This window comes from Ictalurus furcatus, chromosome 8 (assembly GCF_023375685.1).
Source record: "Ictalurus furcatus strain D&B chromosome 8, Billie_1.0, whole genome shotgun sequence".
Lineage (NCBI taxonomy): Eukaryota > Metazoa > Chordata > Actinopteri > Siluriformes > Ictaluridae > Ictalurus > Ictalurus furcatus.
The window spans coordinates 16,380,983-16,405,814 of NC_071262.1; the positions used below are offsets into that span (position 1 = coordinate 16,380,983).

Below are 24,832 nucleotides of genomic sequence, written 5' to 3' on the forward strand. Positions count from 1 at the left end.
AAAAAATAAACGTTTATCTTCAAAAAAAAAAACTATGCAGTTGATTAGGTAAAACATCAAATACCTTGTCTTTACACATTTTTTTGTTAAAATACAAGTCAAAATGCATTTACAAATCACTCCTCTTTGTTTTTATTAGCATTTTCCATACTTTTTTTTTTTTTTACAAATTTACATTTTCCCAACTTTTTTGGAATCGGGGTTATATATATATATATCTATATAGCAGATCATGATCCCCTCCCTTCAGAGACTGGGCCGCAGGGCAGTATTCCAGCATGATAATGACCCCAAACACACCTCCAAGAAGACCACTGCCTTGCTAAAGAAGCTGAGGGTGAAGGTGATGGACTAAACTGTATTGAGCATCTGTGGGGCATCCTCAAATGGAAGGTGGAGGAGCACAAGGTCTCTAACATCCACCAGCTCCGTGATGTCGTCACGGAGGAGTGGAAGAGGACTCCAGTGGCAACCTGTGAAGCTCTGGTGAACTCCATGCCCAAGAGGGTTAAGGCAGTGCTGAAAAATAATATATTCACACAAAATATTGACACTTTGGGCCCAATTTGTACATTTTCACTTAGGGGTGTACTCATTTTTGTTGCCAGTGGTTTAGACATTAATGGGTGTGTGTTGAGTTATTTTGAGGGGACAGCAAATTTACACTGTTACACAAGCTGTACACTCACTACTTTACATTGTAGCAAAGTGTCATTTCTTCAGTGTTGTCACATGAAAAGATATAATCAAATATTTACAAAAATGTGAGGGGTGTACTCACTTTTGTGAGATACTGTATATTTCTTATATAAAGCTATTCAAAATGCATCTTGAGTTACCAATAAACATAAATCAAGCTTTTATCAAATTGTTCATGTTGCCTGAAAGTAATACAGTATCATAGATGGATAATCATAATTCCTTAATACCTTTTTGACATAGACAATATAGAGGTGCATGATGGTGCAGCAGGAGTCCACAGTTTGATCTTGAGCTCAGGTCCCTGTTTGTGTGACAGTAGGTGGATGCTAAATAGCCTTAAGGTGTGAATGGGTGAGTGAATGTGTGTGCATGGTGCTCTGCGATGGACTGGTTTGCCATTTAGGGTGTGTTTCCGCATCACGGATAGAATCTGGATCGACCACAAGCTTGAGCAGCATAAAGTACTTACCTGAATTTGAGTGAGTGTTTGAGAAAACATGTTTGGTCCAGTTGGGCTGACTCGCCTTTTGAACTTTCTCTCCTGGTCGTTATTCGATTTCAGCATTCTGTGTATGGTGACAGAATTTCCAGTGAAGTGTTAAGTGGAAAACTCCAAACCTTCAATTACCTTTGGACTGTAAAACTCCTCTTGAATTCACACCTTTAATATCTGTATACCATGTTGATATTTGCAATGAGGATAAAGGTGTAGAGATGTTTCTAGGCCGTTATTTATTTATTTATTTATTTATTTATTTATTTATTTGCATTAGTCTTCATATATTCTAATCAGATAAGACTTATACACCGATCAGCCATAATATTAAAACCACTGACCAGTGACGCGACTGATTGTTGTTACAATGGCACCCGTCAAGGGGTGGGATATATTAAACAGCAAGTGAGCAGTCAGTTCTCGAAGTTGATGTGTTGGAAGCGGGGAAAATGGGCAAGCATAATTATCTGAGTGTGTCAGATCCATACCTCGACAAGTCAGAGCTGTTTTAGCCACACAAGGGGGCCCTACACTATATTAGGCAGGTGGTTTTAATGTTATGGCTGATCAGTGTATGTTCAGCATAACCTTAATGAACATCACACTAGAGTACAAAATCTCCTCAGCTTGTCTGGCTTGCACATTGACCCCATCTCTTATATAAGACACTGGTATTATATAAGGAGTGACTAGATGGGTGATAGATCTGTCAAAGAGGTGTGACTCTAAAGAGTGTGCCAGCTGGTAGAAATAAGAGTCTTTTCATATTGTCTAGTATATACTATCAAAGTAAGAAATAGTCTTGAAAAGACTTGAGCTTTGGTATAATTACAACTATCATGATAAAAATGTTGTCTTTTATTACTTTGGTTTAAGATTTTAAGACTACACCAAAAACACACAATAAAAATGAACTCAAAGTAATTGCAGACATTTAATGAAAAGGGCAAAAATTATTTATTTGTAGCATTCCCAATAACATTTGAGATACACAGGTAAAGTACACTGTAAACATTTTTCTAGAATTTGTGCACTGAATGTCTCAAGCATTTCAGTTCCATCTTGGTTTCCAGGAGAATCGTGAAAACACACAAGACAACAGAGAAGAGAACCGTCATGCAGTTTTCACCCATCTTCCTCTCTCACTTCCTGTGACTGTGCTATCTGAAGCATACAGAACCTCAGGATATTGTTTCATGGTGTCTCTGCAATCGTCAGGACAAAACAGCTGTGTGTCCAAGATAAGTGTCGTGACATTTTGTACCATTATAAGTTGATGTGAACATCTCACAGGGTACATATGAGGTTTCTATATCTCACCATGAAGCTCACATGAATTTAAAAAAAAAAAAAAAAAGAAAGAAATTTTGAGGTCAGAAGAGATTTTTTTGGCTACATGTTCAGGAAGTCTCAGGCACAGTGATAGTCTCCAGCAGCAGCAGTGGAAAAAAAGTGACTGCACTGTAGGGTAGCTTGGTCAGTCAGTGACGGAGGTCATGAAGAATTCAGTGGTCCCTATGAAGGGAGAAATGGAAGGTCTTCTCAGCCAAACATATCCTGGGAGGCATAGGTCATGTAGAGGAAGCCATCTGGGTCTCTGTGCTGAGAGTATACTTCCCCCATGCTGGCTGTCATGGAGCATATGTTTTTTCCTGAGATCAGTAGATACAGGGCCTGGGATGTTTCCAGTGCTATCTTACTCCTGAGATTAAGACAGAGGTGTAATTAAGTCAGTCATGTGTTTTAATTTATCACATTTAAATATTACTATAATTAATTGATTTAGTGAGATAATTTTTGAGACGAGGGCCTACTGAGATTTATTGAGACTTATTTGAGATTATATGAGATTTACCTTGTGATTGAAAAACATAAATGTTTTTTGATGCCCTTAAACTTTCATTATAAGTCCATTTTAAGAAAACAGATGTCTGATCAGATCAGTAGACTATAAATGAACAGACAGCAAACAGATGTTTACTGGTGTTATGTACTGTGCATGCAGAACACCAACTTGCAATGTACACGCAGTTCATATGGTTTCATAAATTGTTTCATACAACTCTTCAAGCACATTTGCTTTTATCATCTGCAAATACTAGTATGGAGATCACTCACCTGAGCAGACACAGAAACTGACCAATTGTGAGCTCATGAGGGACCAAGAATTTTGTTTTGTCCAATAGAGGAAGTCGCCTCTCCCGAATGCAACGTTCAACAATGACCTTTACAACACAGAAGTCAATCAGAATATGTATAGCTCAGATATTTCTCAGATTTAAATTACCAAGACAGGGAAGCATCTTACTGGTAATTTGTTGGGGAACTTGGAGCGAATTGTGCAGACTTCATCTTTTCTTGTTGCTACATTACAAGGAGAATTAACACCTGCTTAATCATTGCTTAAAGTGGTCAGAAAAAAACAAAAATAGCCTTAACAGTCAAATCTGCTCAGAGGAAATCACTGCTTTGCAGAGTTTTATGTTTCTCCTGGTCAAAACTCTTAATCCAGTTCATCATCATTATCAAGACCTTCATGAGTTAGATCAAGTGTGCTGTAAGTAGGGAAGACTTGAAAGTGTGCAGGGAAGACGGAAAGCTGGACTGAAGTTCAGAACCCCTGATTTTGAGTAAAATAATAAAAGACATGAATTATATTCTTGAATATATCTTCTTTCACCCGCTTGTATCTCTGATGTTTTCCACTAACATTCCACTCTCAGGAACCTTAGGTCTGCCAATCAGTCTCTCCTATAATTTCCTTGTTCCTGGCTCAAAGGAAAAGGTGATCAGGCCTTCTCTGTTGCTGGCCCCAGTCTTTGGAATGCACTGCCACCTAGCATGTGGACCTCCCCTACTTTAGACACCTTTAAATCAAGGCTAAAGACACACATCTTCACTCCGGCTTTCGAGTCGGGCTGATTGGACTGTCTATTTTCTTTTTAAAAATCTTTCCTTATATCCTTTTAATCTACCACCTTTTATTCTTCTTCCTTTTCATTGCCTGTGTATAATTATTAATCATCTCTCTCTATATATATTTATTTTTATGCATTGTTTTATTTTCCAGCATTTGTGATTCTTAATGTTCTTAAATTATTAAGACACTTCTGTACAGCACTTTGGTCAGCGCAAGTTGTTTTTCAATGTTCTAGCCTATATAAATAAATGTACCTTGACTTGTTACCATATAGCACATTTTATTGTCTTCTCTGCTCTAATACACCCACTTCAACACGGGAAGGACTGTTAGTTGAAGTGGGTGTGTCAGAGCAGGGGAAACAGTAAAATGTGCAGGACAGGGGGTACTCCAGGACCAGAGTTAGGAACCTGCTGTGCCATATAGCACAATACAATGAATTATTTATTATAAATTATACTTCTTCCTAAGCTGTACCTTACCTAAGCACTTCCTTTGCTTGAAGGGCGTCACTTCCATGGATCTCTCGAAAGGTGCCATGTCTGCGTGGTGTAAAGGAGAAGTAATGAGAAGATGGAGGCAGTGAAGGCGCTCTGTGGCCCGGCCGGAGGCGCGATCAAACCCCGTCGAGCTCCGCGAGCAGATCCGCTTATATACAGGCCGAGAATAGGAGGTGTCAAGCAAGAGATGGTCGGGCCTCTAGTGAAAGTCAATGTGCTAAATAGTTCAGGGCCTTTTGCAAGGTTAAACGTGACTCTTCATTTCTGATCTTGGACCAGCTTCTGCTAGTCTGTTACATTCAACACACTCTGAAGTGCAAACACGCCCCCCCCCCCCCACGCACGAACACACACCCCTACAATCTCCAGCAAGCATTCAGATCCAAATGTGTTCAATAAACCACGCCATAATCTAGGTGAATGTTAATGTGATCAAAATACTTAGAATTATTTCTGTCCCTTTCACTTTGGCGCTTGCATGTTTCCATAGAAACGGATAATTCCAGTATGCGAGGAAGTACGTGTGTGTGTGTGTGTGTGTGTATGTGGGTTGGGGGGGGTGGGTTCTGGTTTGAACCACCTGAAATATTTTATGACAGTCCCAGATGCCTATTGGTTAACATGCACATAGCCCAGCTGATTATATAAACCTAGTACGTGTAAAATAACATGGTTTTGAGCAGTAATTGCGCTAGAATGATGTTCATAAAAGGCCAACAAACTCATCATTACGAATCATCCACATTTAACCGTCAAATTAAATCTGATAATTTATCATGAGCTATGGTTAGAAGATTAACCAATAGGAATCATGCATTTTAAGAGTAAACGTATTTCCCCCTTTACATTAGCATATAAGCGTAATCATGAATGCACGAGCTTTTCAGTTTAAGTGCACAGATCACTTAATTCTTGGCTGCGCCACTGCTACATAATGTCTCTATTATACTTTAAAACCAAATTATCGATTGTTTACAACATTTCCTGTTCATTTAACATATCGCAGGCTACAGCTGTGTAACTGGCCTCAGCCGGTCAGAACAGGCCAGGATGAGTTTCATACACACCAGTTAAGAGCAAACATTTTTCACACGTTAGTGCCAGAGTACAACGAGTAGCCCACATTATTTACAACTCTGCTTACAACTCTAAAGTAATTTTAGACGTGCACATGAATGGGGACCATGTGTGTTGTGAGATATTTAACGGGGTAAAACTTGCACATTAATGCTCTTGGTATCTTGGAGGACTATTAACATTAAGACACAAAATCTAATTAATGTAAAGCTAATATCTAAATGCAGTTTTTTTAAAATCACTCCTGATAATGGGATAGATAATGCAACAAAAACGGTGTGTCTACACACACACACACATATTCGCAGTGGCTCAGTGCTTAGCATGTTCACCTCATCCCCAGGGTTGGGAACTTGATTCCTGCTGCTGCCCTGTATGTGCGGAGTTTGCATGTTCTCCCCATGCTGCGGGGTTTCCTCCGGGTACTCCGGTTTCCTCCCCCAGTCCAAAGACATGCATGGTAGGCTGATCGGCATGTCCAAAGTGTCCATAGTGTATGAATGGGTGTGTGAATGTGTATGTGATTGAACCCTGTGATGAATTGGCACCCTGTCCAGGGCGTATCCTGCCTGTGCCCGATGCTCCCTGGGATAGGCTCCAGATTCCCCGCGACCCTGAAGGATAAGCAGTATAGAAGATGGATGGATGGATATATATATGTAGGCATAATATCTAAAACCATACAGCATATTTCAAAATATGTTGCTGCACCACCTATCATGTTGACCAATGATAGTGCACTATTTTGACATAGCCTACTGTCCTTCTGTTTAGTATTCCTATTTAGTAATTTATAGCTACAGTAGACTAGTAGCCCAGATTTTTCATAGGGCTAGGAAACAGCAGTGTCCTCTTATAAATTCCAAATGATAAAAGCAAACATATCAAAATAGAGTTATGATAAAAGTAATAATTGATCCTTTAAAATGAGACAATGTTGCTCAAAAGATTTAAGTTAATACATGACTTCCTATCTTATCTATCTTAAATTGTGATTTTAAATTCATTGAGACATACAATATAATTTACCAACATTAATAAAGGTACCAAATATGGTATGCTGTTGCTAAATATTGCTTTATGTCGAAAATATTTTTTTAAAAATACATTTAGAAACATTTGAGATTTGCCCTTGGATATGGTCTATATGGCCAAATGTTTGTGGACAACTCACCCTTGTATCCATAAGTGGGCCAACCCCAAACTGCTGGCACAAAGTTGGAAGCACATACAGTATTTGTAAAGGTGTAGCATTACAATTTCCCTTCACTGGAGCTAATTATTTAGCATTATAATACCCGTGTGCACAAAATAATCTCCACGAAGACATGGTTTTCCAAGGGTGGAGTGAAGGAACTGGAATGTCCTGCACAGAGCCCTGACATCAACCCCATTGAACAACTTTAGGATGAACTGGAATGCTGACTGCATCCCAGGCCTCCTCGCCTCACATCAGTGCCTGACCCACACAACCACTCTCCAAAATCTAGTGGAAAACCTTCCCAGAGGAGTGAAAGTTATTATAACAGCAAAGATATAAACATCTGGAATGGGATTCTCAACAAATGCACATAGACTATGATTAATATGGTCAGGTGTCTACAAACCTTTGGCCATGTAATGTACATCCATACAAAATGGCATATTTATTATACTTGAGTGATGCAATGTGAAATCGTCAGTGACGTTAGGATGTTAGTCCGTTTCCATGACATTAACTCAGAGACAGCAGTGCTGAGGTTATTATAGAGGCAGAGCGCCATCTAGAGATTAAAGCCAGTTACTGCTGTTTTCCTTTCGCACTGCAGATGCAGGAGGCTCTCGTTGCTAAGCATTCGTTATTTGTTCTCTTAACTCTTTGCGGTGAATTATTAAACCCTAAAAACTAATTATAATGTTCATAAAATTCACCAATCAAACAATTTGTCATTTTCGAACATAATGCGCTTTGTTTAGAACGCGTCCGTTCCATTCGAAAACTTCTCCAACCAATCGGGGCCAAACACTCACACGGTGACTCCACCCACAATGCTCGTGTCCCCGCCCCTCGCCGTTTGCAGTGCCGTGCAATGCTTTACGCATAACTGAATCAACGGAATCGGCATCATGGACAGGAATGTGAATGTGGAGGAGGTAGGACCAGGCTGGATGGGTTATATGTGATCTAGGACGGTCGCTCGGTTTTGCGGGTAAAGATAAGATTCAGGAATGATCATCCGTGTTTTTTTTACACGCGTGAATGCGAAAGTTAGCACTTGAGTTAGCTGGAGAACGTCAGTGCATTTTCCCACGGACTCTACGCGGCGTTTTTAGATAACAGGAGATAAACGCGATGCTCCAGATGTCGCACACTGTAACACGGTAACATTGATGCCGCATTGACAATCAACGGTGCACCGGCTGGAACACGCGCACACGCACGCACACACACATACAGAGGCAGGCGAATCGCACGCGCTTGTCGGACCCTGACTACACGCACAGGATGTCGGGGCGCAGGAGCTGCGTGAACTCGCTGTGGTCCGGGAGTGAGCGAGTCCGCATCGGAGAGCGACTCAAAGCCACGCTGGCCGGCATCGTGGAGCTGGATGTTCTCCGAGGACGACAGCTGGAGCTGATCGACTCTGTGCTGGATGAGAGCGGGAACACAGCGGATGGCCACTGCGACCACCGGGAGAACCTCGACAGCGCCGCCGATGATGGTGCAGTAACCACCTTCAGGCAACAGGTCAGCGGGGACGGGGTTTAATTCCCATGGGGACCTTCGTTTCTAACCTAAATCTTGGAATATTTCGGGCAATAAACACCTGCACTGTGTTTTGGTGGCAGTGACGTCAGCAAACCAGGGTGGCACTATTTACAATTAAAGGTTACACACACACACACACACACACACACACACACACACATACATACACCTTGTAGGCATTCTCTACGTGCCAAGGTTGAATAAGCGTATTATGGACCACTGAACATAACAGGTGTTGAGTTCACACGGATTCAGAATAGTCTTGCTGGGTGTACAATGTCTAGATGATTTACTTGATCAGGTTTTCATTAAGATTTGGCACAGTATTGGTTTGGTGAGTTGAGGTTAGTGAGCTGATGTGACAAGGTGAGCTCCTGTCCAGGTATGAAAGGCTTTTTGATGGAGCAATAGGCCTTTTTCCAAGTCAGTGTTTGTGTGTGTGTGTGTGTGTGTGTCTGTGTAAGGAGAGAAGATTGGGGGAAGTGCTTGTCTGAAATGACACTGGGGTTAAGAATGGCCTGTGCCCAAGGAAGATACTGTGTAAATGAACAGATGTGAAGTAGCCACATGTAACACAGTGGAGATATTCACCTCTGCTAAGTGTTTTTTTTTTTTTTTGCTTGTTGTTTTTTTTTTCTTCACATTCAGTATCCCACAGCAAAAACTCAATAATGCATATTAAGTTGTTTTTACACACTCATTTAGAAATCACACACAAGTGGCCGGAGGTATTATTAACCAGTTGGTTGCAACACTTAATTTCCAAAGATCCCAACGCTCAATAACTCGGATTGATCAGATCAGACTGAGATGCAGTAACATAGTGGTGCAAAATGTAGGAACGATTAGTCATCATCTGGGTTTGTTTCTTGCTTTTCCGCCAACACATCTGCCATTTTGCATAAGAAGAACATGTTCAAATTATTATGCTGCTTGTGTCATCAGCTCGTCAGTGATTGGTAAAGAGCGAGCGAGACATTAGGAGATGGAGAGCAGTCCACATGGTTGCACAAGGTTCCCAATGAGTTCAACTCCCGAATGTGACACATTGTATTGTGTCATTTAGATATTATTTGGACACAGTGTCTGAAAACTTTCAATAGTGATTCAACACTGACTCAACAGTTAAAGCTTAAAAACAAATCATCTTTAAAATCACAGATGGCAATAAATATGTTGTCCTTGAATCTTCAAAAACGTCTCGCTCTGGGTGGCACTGGAAAAAGAAAAGCCAGTCCTTAATGACTGTCTTGTGATTGAGTAGACTTATGACACTAATGTCTGCACACGTCCGGTGACATTGATATGAGAGCTCCAGTAAGTGCTCTAACATTAAACAAGAGAGATCACACTAAAGCACCTCCCACACCTCCCACATTTTCTCATTTTCTAGTCATTTTGTGACCCTTTTTTATCATTAATCTTATATAACTCTCTTTCTGTGTGTCCAACTGCTCCTTTTAAATTGATGAGTTGCTGGAAAAAGGCCAGCCATGTTCATGACACTGCTCTAAGACCTGTATCAGATTTCTCTAACCCTGGCACTGCTGCTCATCCCCCAACCTTCTTTCCTTGTATAATCAAATCAACTGTAATGTCATACTTTTATAATGTACAGTACATGCATTTCATATACACAGCATGTATGAACATGCTGTGTCTGAACAGTCATTACTTTGTGTTTGTCTGGGAGATTGTTTCATAATTTTATGTTTGGGCTAAACCTGGTAGGAAAGCAGTGATGTGTTTGTGTGTGATGTTAACCCTTCTGTGCCCTTCAGGTTAAAATGACCAATTTTAAGTCTTACTATAAGCAATATTAGATTACTAAACAACATTTCCAATTTGAAACTTGATTTTAATTTAGCTATTAATCAGATTTTAAAGTGGGAACGTTGGTTAGTTAATTTTGCTATTAGCAAAATGATATATAATAGCAAAATTATATGTAGTATAGATTAGAGTAGTTATGGAAAAGGGAAAATTGAGTTGACTGAGTGGTAAACCAACAAAAATATACCAACAAGGGGGAGCCTGTATTTCCATCAATGCTGCTCGGATTGTCTATATTGCATATAATAGTGATAAAAAAAATAAACTGGTTAAAATGGATTTTGCATTTGTATTGCTATCAAATCAGTGGAACATTGGGACAAGCACTGATAAACACACCCTTTTTTTTTTTTTTTAAAAAAAAGGTCAGATCTCGAACCCCTAATGGCTCTTTAGTTGCTTCTTGGTTGTCTATCAGAAAGGATTCCAAACTAGAACTCTTAAATATACAAAGAACCACTTAAGGAAGCATTGAACAGTGTAGTGACCAAAACATAAGGGATAAGTACATAAGTTTTCAGCATAAGACTTTGTCCAAAAACGATTCCATATAGGCCTATATAAGTAACATATTTATATCATATTCAGTGATGATTGCAGTATTCTTACATAACATCAATCTGCTGAGGGAAAAAATATTCCTCTATCTGAGAGAGAGATAAGTATTGCTGCTGAATTGGTTGTGTGGGCGAAGTGAGAGAAAAAGACACAGAGAGAGAGAGAGCGAGAGCGAGGGATAGAGAGACAGAGTGGCTCAGCAGTACGCAGCACTGAAGAGGGGGTGGTAGTCACATCCAGGAGTGTTGTGTGTGTGTGTGTGTGTGTGTGTGTGTGTGTGCTAGGGGTTTAAAATGCCTCCTTCATGGTGTTTCTCTCACTAGGCAACCCAGCCCCCGCTCGCTCTCTTTTACTTTCTCTCGCGCGCTTTCCCACTGACTCATGCTCTCTTTCCTTGTTATCAATCTCCATCCGTCCCCTCTCGCTGAGTCTTAGACCTTCATCCGTCCTCTGCTCTCAATCTCTCACCCTCTCACTGCTTCTGACACTGTCTTTCTTTTGTGTTTTTCTGCCTTATATTTCTAAACTAGGAGAAAAGGAATTGAGGGTAAACTGCTAGAGCAGAGATGAGTGCGGTCAAAGTTTCTTTATAAAAATCCCTCAGCCCCCTCGTCCTCTTTCCCTGGTTCTTTGTTTCGTCATCTGTCGCTCCCTCCATTCTTTCCTTATGAACTCTCCCATCCCCCGGGGGGTTGGTTCTTCAGCGCTATTACGAGTCACCTGCATTGTGTGTTAAACTGAGAACAGTGAAGCAGGGGACTGATCAGACGTAACAAGAATCACACAATGGTTAATTGTGTAAGATGATATTTAAAGCATGGTTCTTTGTGGAGCATGAAACAGCTCAGTTACTGCACTCCATAAATACCATGGATTTCAGAACTTATTTTAAGATGAACTTTGACACATTCAAAGCAGTGATCTCTAATATGCGTGGCTTTTCAAGTACTCTGGTATTGTGTAGAGTACCAGTTATTATGACCTGAAATGGCAGCATTGTCTCTGAACACTTTTAATAGCTGTGTGAAGTTAATGGCTTGCTGCCGAAGTACTATTTTGGAATTTTGTAAACATAAACATCTCTGCTGTTCTTGCCCTGTAATTACCACCCGTGGCCTGTTTTAACATGTGCCGGCATTCCCTGTGCCATCTGCTTTCTGTTCTCAGACTCCCTCTCCAGCAGACTCTATAGTGCCAGGCATCAGGGCTGCAGAGGGCACAAGCTCCCGCTGGTCCACTCTCTCATGGGACATTCCATCAGACCTTCTCTCCCCTCCCACTCCAGAACCCACTGGCACCATTTCACTCGACTGTGACTCCAGACCCAGCTCAGGTACTGCTGTTAATTCGCAACATCAAAAAGACTTCAAACAAGTGAAGCCCATTTGTTTGCTCCTGCAAATATAGCTACTGCACAAAGTTTTCATGAAGTCCCTTTGAAAATTAACACCTGTACCTGCATAGACTCTTAAGGAGCTTTGTACTTGCATAGAGGGGGCATGGTCTTCAAAGCCCACTCCTTTCTTTGAGAGGGTTTATTGCTGGACTTTGTTCCACTCTGCTGCATGTTCACAGCTTGCTTTTTAACTTGCATTTCTAATAGCAATAGAAGCTCACAAATGTTTTAAACTTGAGTAAATATTGTACCTGAAAGATACTAGAGAATTGTCATTGTTTTCAGAATGAATATTAATCTGATCCCTGAAGTTAAATGCAGCTCATATGAAACAGTAGTATAATTCCTGACAGTTGCAGATTTAATGGCTGCTTAACATTGTGCAAAAAGAAATATTCAGTGTTTACTTTCCACGTCAGGCTCATAATCACTTTATGTATGTTTAACAGCTTTGTGCAGCCTTTGGTAAACATTAACCCTGCCCTTTTTTCTTATTCCTTAATTTATATCCTCTGTCACCCATGAGTCTACTCTTTTGTCCGATGTACATTTGTGCAACCCTCCCCCATACTTTCTGCTCTTCTCCACAGGTTTTTACTCAGTCAGTGGGAGCTCACTCTCAGACTCCTGTTACTCGGTGGCTAGTGAGGCAGCTCCTGGAGGTCCACTTAAAATGGGGGGACCATGCAGGCCTCACTCGCTGGACCACAGTACCACCCAGTGGAGGGAGGATGAAGCACAGAATGGACAGAACTCAAGAGGGACAGCCCAAAAAGGAGACAGGAGGCCTGCTTCTACTGGTAGGAGGAGAATTATTAATCACTTTTATCACGTTTATTTTATCACTCATATTTGTGCGGTGATAGCTGTATAACGTGGTCTTGTTGATACTTGATCAACAGGTGAACTAGAGATTGACGGGCTCATGTTTCTGACTGGACTCTGCTCTAGTCTAGGGGCAGCACAGAGAGGAGGTGTGTTGTCAACCTCCACCACCTATCCACAGCTGCAACTAGACCCCAAATTCTGCTCCGACCTGGTCTCGCGGAAGACAAAAGAGGTGTACCCTTATCCTAGCCCACTCCATGCAGTAGCCTTGCAGAGTCCCCTGTTTACTTCCTGCCAGAATCCTTCCCCCACAGAACGCTCTCCCAGCCCACAGGGGGACCAGCTTGGGGAACCAGAGCCTGAACAGCCCCCTGTGAGGCCCCAACCTCCACCTTCTCCATCTCTAACACAGCTGGAGCAATACATAAGCAGATTAGTGCATCAGTACCACAGCAGGCTGACTGCTGAGACTTCCAATCGAGCATCTCAAAAGGCCTCTGCAGGTTCATGTTATGAAGGAGTCCATCCAAAGAGCGCTTCCTCCTCCAGCTTGACCAGCTTGACCCCATGTAAGTCGTTTCTGGGCAATTCTGCTAGAGTTAATCTGAGCAGCATTGGAAAGAAAGCTAGCAGGAACTCGATCAACCTTGGAAACCTGCCGTCTGTCACCGGGGAGGATTTCAATATTAGTTTTCACCTGAACTTAAATTTGAACCTTAATCCTAGTTTGAATAAAACGCTGAATATTGATGCTAAAAACATAAATGAGCAGGCGTCAGGTTCATGCGGGCATCTTAGTGGCAACTTCATCACTCCAACCGCCTCCCCTGCTTCATCTTCAACTACAGTCACCAGCACTCCAAACTGGAGGAGCAGACCTCGTATATCCACCTGCCCATCCACGATTAGTAATCGTGGGTCAATGGAGATCACCGGAAAGACTTTTGGTTCACTTAACTTTTCAAAGTCCTTGGACTGGAGTGGGGCACCACGAGAGGAGGCAGAAGGCTGCCCCCCTTCAAAAGCCCCAGAAAGTCCTGCTAAACTTAGTGAGGATTCAGTGGTGGTGTGTGAGATCTCACGTGTGTCTGGGTTGCCCAGGTCGGTGGTAGTAGGGCTTATGGAGGAAGGGGTGGAGCTGGATGCAGAGTGCTTCCGGAATGAAAGAGAGAGGGGCGAAGGATCAGCTTCTCCATGTAATGCTCCAACACCTCGTTCCTCTCGAATCCCCCTTCCTACTGCTTATGAAGATCGATCTGGTTTTTATTCAAATTCATCCTCAAACCTCTGGGCAGGAAGTGGTGCCATCGAAACTGACTACATTTCCCAGCAGCATCGCCTACAGATTACCCATTCAGATTGCCATTTGATACATACAACACAGTCAAACAGCCCTCGCTCTGATCACTCAGGTCCCACGCCTTCCCACACGTCCCCCATCCTGCCTTTACCCCACACTTACTCAGATTCTGCCTCCTCTCCTGGCTCCTCATCTCGTTCGCGAGTTCATTCTCCTCCTCGACTGCTTTCAAATTCACCATTTACACCTGCTCAGCTATCCGTGTTTCGGCGGGACTCACCTTCCCAATGCTCTCTTCCGCACATCCACCCCTGTGGTTCTCCACTGGAAGGCGCCATCAGGCCTCGTGGTGGTTCCCTCAGGCAAGATGCCGGAGCTGCGACTGGGTGGAAGTCTCAGGAGAGAGGCTGGAGGAGGAGTGGTGATGGGGAAGGGCTCTATCAGGGCAAGCATGTCTCCAGAGAGCTGGTGCGAGCATCAACAGTCAGCAGTTACTCAGGAAGAGACTACAGCAGCTGCTGGGAGGAAGAAGCAGGCTCGCGGACTCCAAAGAAAGCCAACAAGTTGTGGAAAGGTTTTGAATCAAGACTCTGGGGGAGGGAGGAAGAGTTGGAAAGGGAGGAAAGGGTTGGAGACATTGGATGGAGGCATACTTCTTTAAAAGAGACTTCGTCAAGCAGGGTACAGGAACGAAAAGAGAATAATCTCTCTAGAAAGAAAGGGACAAACTGGGATGGCCATAGCTCCAGTCTTCGACTATCCAGGAGAGCTTTATTTCGGAGTGAATCTCAGGGTTTCCTGTCATCCCGGTCCCAAAAACGGGAAGTCCATCTCCAGAACAACCACTGGTGCTCCTCCTTGGAGATTGGACGTGAAGGACGAGGTACAGAACGTGGGCAAAATCTAGTCAGGAAAGAGGACAAACATCACTCATCCACTGCCAGTCTTTTCCATCTCTCTCGCTCACAAAGCCTGGAGGGAAGCACTCACTCAATATCTCCCCTGTCTTCCCCATCCCTTTCTCCCTCTCCACCTCCGTCAGCCCCTCTAACCCGTTCCCGATCATTTCGTGACCTTGGGAGAAAAATCTTTGGCTCAATGAGGTCCCTCAGTTTCAATAAGAACCAGAAATCAAAAAAGAAAGACTAGGAAAAGCAGGCAGGAAAAGCGGCCAAACCTTCGACAGAACTGTATTTCAGATATGGCAGGATAGTGAACGGACAATCACTAATGATTGTATGATATAGGCAAACCATGCAAATGCTTGCCATGCTACAAGTTATGGACCTGAGTTCATCACAGAAACTTCAGTGGGAAGCCCTAAGATTGGTCAGCACTTAAGGGGCAAACAAAAAAGATATCCTGTAACTCACCAATTTAATGTGCTGTGTTTAACTATAGATGTTTGAAATGTGTAGAAATGCAGCATTTGATTATTTTTGCATATAACTAATTGCAAAAACATGATTCTATTTACTGTAGAACAAGACATGCAGCCCAGTTATAAAGGCTAGAACCAGGATTAATGTGTGTAAGGGAAAACAGTTTGAGCACCAATACTGCCAAGTTACACAACTTCTGATAATGTGGGAGTATATGTTAAACAGCTCTTTCTTTCTGCAAGTTTCTGTGCCTCTGCATGCAACTCTATACTGTGTCTCTGTGCATTATTATACTCAAGGTGCACCAGTGTACTCTAGGTGTTATTTAGAAAACTATATACTTTGCACTATAGGGTTTAGTGCATTTACCGTAAAACACAGATTAAAATCAGAAAGTACAGTATGTTGTGTAATATGAAGTGTGCTCAGGACTTTAAAATAAATAAGATTTCTGTGTTAAATGACTCAGTATTAATAAAGACTTAAAATGAAAATCGATTCCTCTTGTTTTGAATGTGGCTAGTGTATATGCCCCTAATGCCATGAAACAGTTCACCTTGGCACAACAATTGGAATCTTGCAATCTGCAGTATTAGATCCCAATAGTCTTCAGTCTTAAATAAATGAAAAATAAACAATTTTCAAAAAATATTTATTATAGAACAGTGCTGAAAGATGACAAGCTCTCATGTGATGGTATAAACACTTACACACAGAGGAAACAGAAACCTGAACAGCAGTTAACTGATATCTGGTGAAGCCACAGTCAATGGACTAATAAGGCTTTTAATTTTCAAACTGCCCAGTCATAACAGTCTGCCCTCATTCTGATTCAGTCTTGGCAAGAGATCTGTACTCTCATTAAACCCCTTACTGGGGTTTATATTCCATGCCCTTGGCAACGTGTAGCCCACATTTTGGTAAGCCATTTCTCTTCAGTTTCATTCTTCATCTTTTAAGCTGGTGCAGATCTTCTGAGCTTCTCACACCTGGTTTGGGTTCTTCTCTACAGCATCCTCTTCTTCTGCTTGTTTCTGTTTATTGAACATGCCTTTGTAGAGAGCTTTCTCCTTTTCGAAGTCTTTGCTGAGCCTCTCTTCCACCCGCTGGAGCTGTTTCTTGACGTTGGCATCTGAAAAACATACAACCAATAATGTTATTTGATGCACAAAAAGTCCTTTCTTACCTTCTCCAGCTGGTGCTGTGACTTGTAGTACAAAATGATGTATGTTATACTTTTATGTATATTTTTAAGTCTAATTGTAATAATAGTATTTTTAAAGTGTGTGCTGCTCCAGCATTTGAGTGTCGTATGTCTGTATCTTAAGCTAGAACTACGTTTCACATTACAGTGACACAAAAAAATAATACTGTTATAACAGTAGACAACAAACTAAAACTATTTATTAAGTAAGTTATGTTGTTTGAGAATTAACTAATGATATATAGGCGCATCTAAAAAAAATTGAATAACGTGGAAAAGTACAGTATTTTTTTCTGTAATTTTATTCAAAAAGGGGAACTTTCATATTCTAGATATAATACACAAAGTGAAATATTTCAAGCCTTTTTTTTTGTTTTAATCTTGATGCTTACGGCTCATGGAAATATAAAATCCAGTATCTCAAAATATTAGAATAAAGAATTTATAATACAGAAATGTCGACCTGAGAAGACCTGAGCTCTATTCAGCTAATTAACACAAAACACCTGCAAAGGTTTCTTGAGCCTTTAATCTCTGTCTGGTTCAGTAAACACAACCACAATCATGGAGAAGATGAAAGTAAAGTTTGCATTTCATTTGGAAATCAAGGTCCCAGAGTCAGTAGGAAGAGTGGAGAAGCACAGAATTTTGCTTGAAAGTTAGAAAGCTAGAAAGTTGCTTGAAGTCCAGTGTGAAGTTTCCACAGTCAGTGATGATTTGGGGTGCCATGTCGTCTGCTGGTGTTGGTCCACTGTGTTTTCTCAAGTCGAGAGTCAATGCAGCGTCTACCAGGAGATTTTAGAGCACTTCATGCTTCCATCTACTGACAACCTTTATGAAGATGCTGATTTCCTTTTCCAGCAGGACTTGGCACCTGCCCACAGTGCCAAAACTACTAGTAACTGGTTTACTGACCATGCTATTACTGTGCTTGATTGGCCAGCCAACTCACCTGACCTGAACCCCATAGAGAATCTATGAGAGACACCAGACCCAACAATACAGACAAGCTGAAGGCTGCTATCAAAGCAACCTGGGCTTCCAGAACACCTCAGCAGTTCCACAGGCTGATTGCCTCCATACCATATATATGAAAGTTCCACTTTTTGAATTATATTACGGAAAAAAATGTTTTAAAAAATTTCCACAATATACAATTTTTTTTTTTTTTTTTTTTTTTTTTAGATGCACCTGTATAAGGACTTCTTCCTTTTATTTTCCTAAAAGGACTAAAGTTCACCCTCAACTCTTAATACAGCTGTCTTGAAAATGCTACTTTAGAGAAGAAAGTAGCACAAAAAAAAGAAAAAGGAAAATATAAGTTCAGTTCCTTAGCAAATGCATTAACCAAGTCCATGTCATGCATCAGCTAGTTCAGAATTTGTTAACCTTGCAGAAACACATCTGCATGGACAGACATGATACTATGCTTGGAGTATGGCGGTAGTGGTGGACTGTCCATGGTTTTATGATGCTGACCTGTGTGTGTGTGTGTGTATTTACAGTTGTGCTCATAAATTTACACACCCCTTACAGAATCTGCAAAATGTTTATAATAATAATAATAATAGAAGGATTATTAAATTTGCATTTTAATTTTTTTATTTAGATGCCCTAAATAAGCTATTTCACAGAACAAATGTTTACATACAGTCCACAAGACTATATATATATATATAATAACTGAATTTACACAAATTAACCCGTTCAAAAGTTTACATACGCTTGATTCTTAATACTGTGTGTCGTTACCTGGATGATCAACGACTGTGTTTATGTTTTGTGATAGTTGTTCATGAATCCTTTGTTTGTCCTGAGCAGTTAAACTGCCCACTGCTCTTCAGAAAAATCCTCCAGGTCCTGCACATTTTTTGCTTTTCCAGCATCTTCTGTATATTTGACCACTTTCCAGCAGTGGCTATATGATGTTGAGATCCATCTTTTCATACTGAGGACAACTGAGGGACTCGTACACAACTATTACAAAAGCTGCAAACATTCACTGATGCGCAAGAAGGTAACATGCTACATTAAGAGCCAGAGGTTGTAAACTTTTGAACAGGATGATTGGTGTAAACTTTTGAACTGGTTCATTTGTGTAAATTCAGTTATTATTTAGTATGTAAATGTATGAAGACAACTGTTAACATAAAGTGGTGAACTAGTGTATTTACTCTCTAGAAAGCTTGTTCCATATTTCACTTCACTGATTCACATGTTAAATGTCTGATGCTATTCATATGATAAACCTTAACATACATTAATAAAGAACACTTAAATACCACTTTTTCATTGAATTTTGTTGAATGAAACTTCCTGTTATTTTTTATAGTCTCCTAAAATCATGTGTGTGTCAGGCATCCGTAGCAAAAATCCACTCTGGTGTTGTTCCTGGTTGTTCATTTGATTCCTGAATTGCACTCAATCAACTATCAATTGATCAGTTACATAGACTGTACTTGGATCTTACATCCACAAAAAGTGAGGGGAAAAAGCTTTTGTGTTTAAAAGGCTTTTCGTGTGGCTTTTAAGGATACAAGTAAATTTTTACCATTAGGTTTCCCTCTGCTGGCTTGAAGAAGGTAATGTCGGGCAGTCTGAGCATCACCGAGCTCCAGGGTGGCTACTCCAGCTCTGTACAGGGCTTTAATATCTCCAGCCCTCCACTGCAGTACCTTCAAACTGTACTCCTGCACACGGGCGTAGTCCACAACTTCACGCTGCAGTAAACACGCTGCTCAACACAGAAAATCAACTTTTAGAGCAGGATACAGTTGTCTACAAGAGACACAAATAACTTGACAATCATGATTTTCTAATCGTTTTGTTTTGACCAGATACTGTTTTATTCTATTCATCATCTAAAGAGAATATTATGGGATCTTTTTAGGTGAACATTATAATTAAAGACAACTGGATTTTAGGCAATAATCAGGCTATTCAGTGCTTATGTATGTGTGCGCACATATATATCAGTAATTTGCTTTCTTGGTGCATGTGTGCAAACATCAGCAGATGGGGAAAAGCTGCCTCAGAAGCAGTAAAGAGCACAGACTTAATTCAACACTACACTTGCAAAATTTTGGTCAATCTGCAACTACTGTTATCTAGTAACACCTACCTGCTAGGTTGTTATAGCAGTCAATCTGCGTGCTCCTGAGCAGTTCCTCTTGCTCTGGTGTGAGGGTAGGAGACTGGGGTCTAAAGGCCTTAAGACTTGATGTCACTTCTGAGTCCAGACCACGAAGCACAAGCAAGGCGCGGTGATAACGTCCGATGGCGCTGCGCACATTCTTCTCGCGGTAAAATGCATTACCCTCCGTTTTTAAGCGTACGGCATCAGCCAGCTGCGAGTCCACCCGTGAGTCCGAGCCTCCGGTAGCACCCATGCATGAGGCAGAGCAGCTCTCTGCCTCTGAGACTCCATCATCAATAGAATCAGACTCGGACTGAAACATAAAATGAAGTTTCTCTGTCTGACTTAATAAAACACATTGACTGCAAAATCTCAGAGTAACTAGAAATTACCCATTAAAGTATGTGTACACTGTTCGTTTCCTTTTTTTTTTTACGTTGATTCCGATGTTGTTTCCACAACTTCTATGTTGTATTTCTTATTAAGTGACCATTGCTGTAAAACTGGTGAGTGGGAAGAGATGACCTTGCTCTTTTGTTGTTTAGGGCCTAATAGTGAAATCTGACTGTTAAAAAAAAATAGATTAACATTGTCTTCAAATAAACAGCATTCATTGTTAACTTTTCTAAGCTTCATTTTCGCTAATCATGGTTTATGTACACGATGACAGAGTTTTCATTTACACTTTCAAACTTTTCTTTACGCATCACAAGTTTACGTTCACCATTCTGGCACAAATCTCACGTGTGGGCCGGCTTAACAGCGATTTACTCCCATTGGCTAGTGAGATTTGGATTGACATCTTGAGTGTCCGGCTGAGGAGGAGGAGGATGGCGTTGATGACAATGACAGCGATGCTCCGTGCTGCTTCTGAGCTCATCTCGCAAAAATAGTCGTATGAGACTACTCAAACCTCAAATATGAATTCCAAACCAATATTTACAAACACTATAACTATACAGAGAACCACATCCAGAACGCTCTCCAAAACTCGTGACACTGAAGTCTCTACTTCCAAGTCAGAGAGTTGTCCATCCAAATCTCACTAGCCAATGAGAGTATATCGCTGTAAAGCCCCACCCACACAAGAGGTTTGTGCCAGAATGGTGAATGTAAACTTGCATGTAAACAAAAACTTTGAAAGCATAAATGAAAACTCTGTCAGCGCATTGATAAACCATGATTAGGATTTACGAACAGAAAACTTAACAATGAATGCCATTTATTTGAAATTAAATACATTTTTGCCACTGAGTTCATTGTTTTCAGTTTCAAGGTGCTTTACATGTTTCTTCTTGCATATTTTTGTTCGTTTTTTGAAAAGTTACCATACTTTTAGCACAAATCTAATCCCATACTTAAACACCATTGTAGCTGCACTAGCAATGCCCCCCGACGTCAGCACGGCAAAAGACTGCTAATTTCTCACAGGAATAACAAGAATACAGCCCCAACTAATGATTTCGCTCCTGAATCACTAAACTCACCACAAATAATTCAATATAAACACGTTGAATGTGTTTCAGAGTGGAGTTTTCCTTTAATTAATCAAAATCTTATAGTACTAGTTACTACAAACCCGTACAATAATGCCAATATGTATCAATTCATTTTGCATCAAGGAACAAATTATATTATTCTTCAAACTAAGTTTTGTCCTATAGATATATAGGGGGTACCAGTCATTAGTGTGCTTTTATTCCTGACTAAAATTAGCCAAACTCGCCACATAGTGCAGTGTGTAGTGTAGTGAAGGGGATCTGCTTTCAGCCATGAGATTAATGTTTGCCCTTTGACACACAAAACACTTCAAAGTTTAAATTCTCGTGTACCAAACTAGTTATCTCCTAATTTACAACTCAGTTTTAAAGGTTTTCTTGAGTGCATGATGCTCTGAAATGACCTTAGTCCCATGTCTATATGATCCTTTAGCAAATCCAACATATGAACATGTAATATTAAGATTTAAGCTCGCTAATTTGTTTTCAATGAGATGCATGCAGTCATGCTAGCCACCGCCCCCTCAACTAAAATATACCACAACCACAAAACACTAAGAAATGATGTCCTAGTTTACCTTCTTGTCCATTAGTGTAAGGCTATAGTTGGTTAAATAATGTACTTATTTATAAAAGATCCAGATTTTGAAATCAAAACTGATAAAAGCGCTAGAAACTGCTTCGTTCTTCGTTTATGGTGTGTAGCTTTCAGTTCAGATCAGACACTTACCGCCCCCTAGCGCCACTAAATAAACATTACACAGAGCTCGGTTGATAGGAATTAAAGCGCACCTATTATGGTTTTGAAACGTGCCTAATTTAGATTTAAAGGTCTTATACAATAGATTTACATGCATCCAAGGTATATATTTAAAAAAAAAAACAAAAAAACAACAACACTTACAGTGCATCCGGAAAGTATTCACAGCGCTTCACTTTTTCCACATTTTGTTATGGTACAGCCTTATTCCAAAATGGATTAAATTCATTATTTTCCTCAAAATTCTACAAACAGTACCCCATAATAGCAATGAAAACAAATTTATTAAAAATAAAAAAACAAAAAAGCACATGTACATAAGTATTCACAGTCTTTGCTCAATACTTTGTTGAAGCACCTTTGGCGCCAATTACAGCCTCAAGTCTTTTTGAGTATGATGCTACAAGCTTGGCACACCTATTTTGGGGCAGTTTCTCCCATTCTTCTTTGCAAGAATAACACCGAAAATGCCCCTCAATTTGAATTTTCAACTCACCAGTTTGGGGTCATCTTCTCAACTACCAGTGCCTTCCCAGTTTATGCAGTGGCGTCAAATCAACATGGCCGTACACACTGAACAGTATGGAGAAGTGCCCCTTCTCTACTTTTAAATGAGTTTATAGCACTGTTGGTTTTAGATTATTTAATATACAGACACAGTACTTGGTTAAATCTATAACAGTGACCATGCTAATCGCTATTTTGAGAAGAAAATAATCAACGTTAGCATTATCACTAGCGTCAGCCGGACAGCTTATTGCGCTGTTCTGTGTTGTTGCTGTGCTGCAATTTCAGTCCAAAATGTTGTAGGAATGTTTGAAGTTCAGTATAACAGAACAGCAACAGCAGCCACTCAGGCCTTTAACTGTAAAAGTGCGGCTAAAGTAGCTTTTTATAAACTTTACGTGCTCTGATAGTGCAAACAAAAGAAGTGGAGGCATCCATGTTTTTCCCCCTATATGAAATGATATTTTAACAACTTGCTCAGCTCAGCATGACCACTTACAAGACACCACGAATACAGCATAATTGCTAAAAAAAAAAAATCGGTTTAGTTTTTGAGATACATCAACCTATGTTATGCCATTTTTATTACACTAATATGTACTTCACCCTTTCATAAGATAAACTGTCATTCCTTCAGCTTCATGGTGGTCCAGAGTCTATGTCAGCAGCGCTGGGTGCAAGGTGTGATCACACCCGACCATTGCAGGGGACCATGTATATACTCATTCACCCCTAGGGGTAATTTATCATAATCAATCCACCTACCAGCATGTTTTTGGGAGCGGGAGGAAACCAGAGAACCTGGAGGAAACCCTCACGGACAGGTAGAGAACATGCGAAAGTCCACACAGACAGTAATCTGAGTTTAGGATCAAACAAGGGATACTGGAGATGTTATAGGATATAAAGTGTAATCAATGTGTGTAACTACAAAGCTGACTAATGTTTCAATGTGTGTAACTACAAAGTTTACTAAAGTTTGGATATGTTAATCAGGTATAATCTGGTATGTATACAAAATGTATACCCAACAGTTAAGACTTACTTGTGGGAATCATTATGTAAATCCATAGTACACTTGTTGATCAAGTTATAAGTGTGTATCGAGTTAGAACTATTCTGTGTCTTACTAAACAGTAGGCCTAATTGTTTTGTTGTCAATCCATACCTCTGCACAACAGGCATAATCTAAAACTATAAAACACATTCTAACCGGTGGGATTCTAAATGTGTACATTAAGTGCTTTGTGTTTGTCTAAAGCAGCTTCACTCTATGGCAGTAAATTAAGAACTTTGTGTTTGTCTAAAGCAGCTTCACTTTGTGGCAATAAAAGAGCAATTAGGCACATACCAGAAAATGGGTTTCTAAACAAAAGCCCCCTAAGTTTGCAAATCAGTGTCAAAAGAAGAGATAAGAATCCCAGGAGGAAAGTACCAAGATGAGGCTATATTTATGTTATTTATGAATTATGTGACACAGTAAAAAAAACAAAACAAAAAAAAAACCCTGGTCTGGTAAAACTTTTAAAGAACATACAACTGACTACTCATGCACCACAAATATAAGGTATCATATGGATGTGAATAATTAGTTAAGGCAATGGAGATTGGTCTTTTCTAGAAAGAAAAGGTGAAAGCCCTGCCTAGGGATAATTTTACTGCTTCAGAGAGGTATATAAAGACATGTTTGTGTATGTATAATTCGGACCCTCTACAGACTGTCTCACTTTATTGTTTCAATAAAGTTAAGTTACTTTTTGACATCTACAAACCCTCTGTCTCTGAAGTTTTTTTGACTTAGGGTGGAAAGATTGATTTTCCACTACAATTTGAGGGCGCAACTTTACCGCCCTATGAATTGTCACATTATATACAAATCTACTGAAATAAGGTTGTGATATAGGTGGCAAAACCAAAATGATTGCAACGAAATGATGGATCTTCCTATCCGTAGGCTAGGAGCAGAAGTTGGGATCGCATTGTAG

The 24,832-nt window shown here is 40.4% G+C and overlaps 3 protein-coding genes across 12 annotated transcripts; 1 reads left to right on the plus strand and 2 right to left on the minus strand.

The window, feature by feature from the left end:
- Nucleotides 1-1,825: 1,825 nt before the first annotated feature.
- Nucleotides 1,826-7,688, minus strand: map1lc3cl (microtubule-associated protein 1 light chain 3 gamma, like). 10 transcript variants are annotated; one of them, XM_053631088.1, is made up of 7 exons: nucleotides 7,303-7,632; nucleotides 6,870-7,193; nucleotides 6,028-6,309; nucleotides 4,601-4,660; nucleotides 3,507-3,562; nucleotides 3,317-3,423; nucleotides 1,826-2,900 (listed from the first exon to the last, which is right to left on the minus strand). In XM_053631088.1, the coding sequence occupies exons 4-7, from the start codon at nucleotides 4,656-4,658 to the stop codon at nucleotides 2,741-2,743; spliced, it is 381 nt and encodes a 126-aa protein (XP_053487063.1). In that variant the 5' UTR covers nucleotides 4,659-4,660; nucleotides 6,028-6,309; nucleotides 6,870-7,193; nucleotides 7,303-7,632; the 3' UTR covers nucleotides 1,826-2,740. The 10 variants fall into 10 exon arrangements, 5 of the variants coding, with proteins under 5 accessions (XP_053487063.1, XP_053487062.1, XP_053487065.1 ...); XM_053631087.1 differs by lacking the exons at nucleotides 3,317-3,423; nucleotides 3,507-3,562 and having other exon boundaries at nucleotides 6,870-6,899; nucleotides 6,994-7,193; nucleotides 7,303-7,676; XM_053631090.1 differs by lacking the exon at nucleotides 6,870-7,193 and having other exon boundaries at nucleotides 7,480-7,623.
- An 83-nt stretch (nucleotides 7,689-7,771) lies between these two features.
- Nucleotides 7,772-16,262, plus strand: si:ch211-168f7.5 (dapper homolog 2). Its single transcript, XM_053631075.1, has 4 exons — nucleotides 7,772-8,423; nucleotides 12,003-12,168; nucleotides 12,822-13,031; nucleotides 13,134-16,262. Exons 1-4 carry the CDS (start codon nucleotides 8,181-8,183, stop codon nucleotides 15,506-15,508), a joined length of 2,994 nt encoding a protein of 997 aa, XP_053487050.1. The 5' UTR covers nucleotides 7,772-8,180; the 3' UTR covers nucleotides 15,509-16,262.
- A 117-nt stretch (nucleotides 16,263-16,379) lies between these two features.
- ttc9c (tetratricopeptide repeat domain 9C) lies at nucleotides 16,380-23,685 on the minus strand. Its single transcript, XM_053631085.1, has 4 exons — nucleotides 22,159-23,685; nucleotides 20,067-20,394; nucleotides 19,497-19,679; nucleotides 16,380-16,873 (listed from the first exon to the last, which is right to left on the minus strand). Exons 1-4 carry the CDS (start codon nucleotides 22,168-22,170, stop codon nucleotides 16,725-16,727), a joined length of 672 nt encoding a protein of 223 aa, XP_053487060.1. The 5' UTR covers nucleotides 22,171-23,685; the 3' UTR covers nucleotides 16,380-16,724.
- Nucleotides 23,686-24,832: the final 1,147 nt, after the last annotated feature.

Coding starts and splice junctions, on each gene's coding strand:
- map1lc3cl (XM_053631086.1), bottom strand. CDS start 6,949: ATGCTACACCTTTACAAATACTGTATGTGCTTCCAACTTTGTGCCAGC. Junction 6,310..6,869: donor GCCCACTTATGGATACAAGG/GTGAGTTGTCCA, acceptor CTTATCCTTCAG/GGTCGCGGGGAATCTGGAGC. Junction 4,661..6,027: donor TTCCCAACCCTGGGGATGAG/GTGAACATGCTA, acceptor TACACCACGCAG/ACATGGCACCTTTCGAGAGA.
- si:ch211-168f7.5 (XM_053631075.1), top strand. CDS start 8,181: ATGTCGGGGCGCAGGAGCTGCGTGAACTCGCTGTGGTCCGGGAGTGAG. Junction 8,424..12,002: donor TAACCACCTTCAGGCAACAG/GTCAGCGGGGAC, acceptor TTCTGTTCTCAG/ACTCCCTCTCCAGCAGACTC. Junction 12,169..12,821: donor TGACTCCAGACCCAGCTCAG/GTACTGCTGTTA, acceptor TCTTCTCCACAG/GTTTTTACTCAGTCAGTGGG.
- ttc9c (XM_053631085.1), bottom strand. Junction 19,680..20,066: donor CTGCTATAACAACCTAGCAG/GTAGGTGTTACT, acceptor TGTGTTGAGCAG/CGTGTTTACTGCAGCGTGAA. Junction 16,874..19,496: donor CAGCAGAGGGAAACCTAATG/GTAAAAATTTAC, acceptor TATGTTTTTCAG/ATGCCAACGTCAAGAAACAG.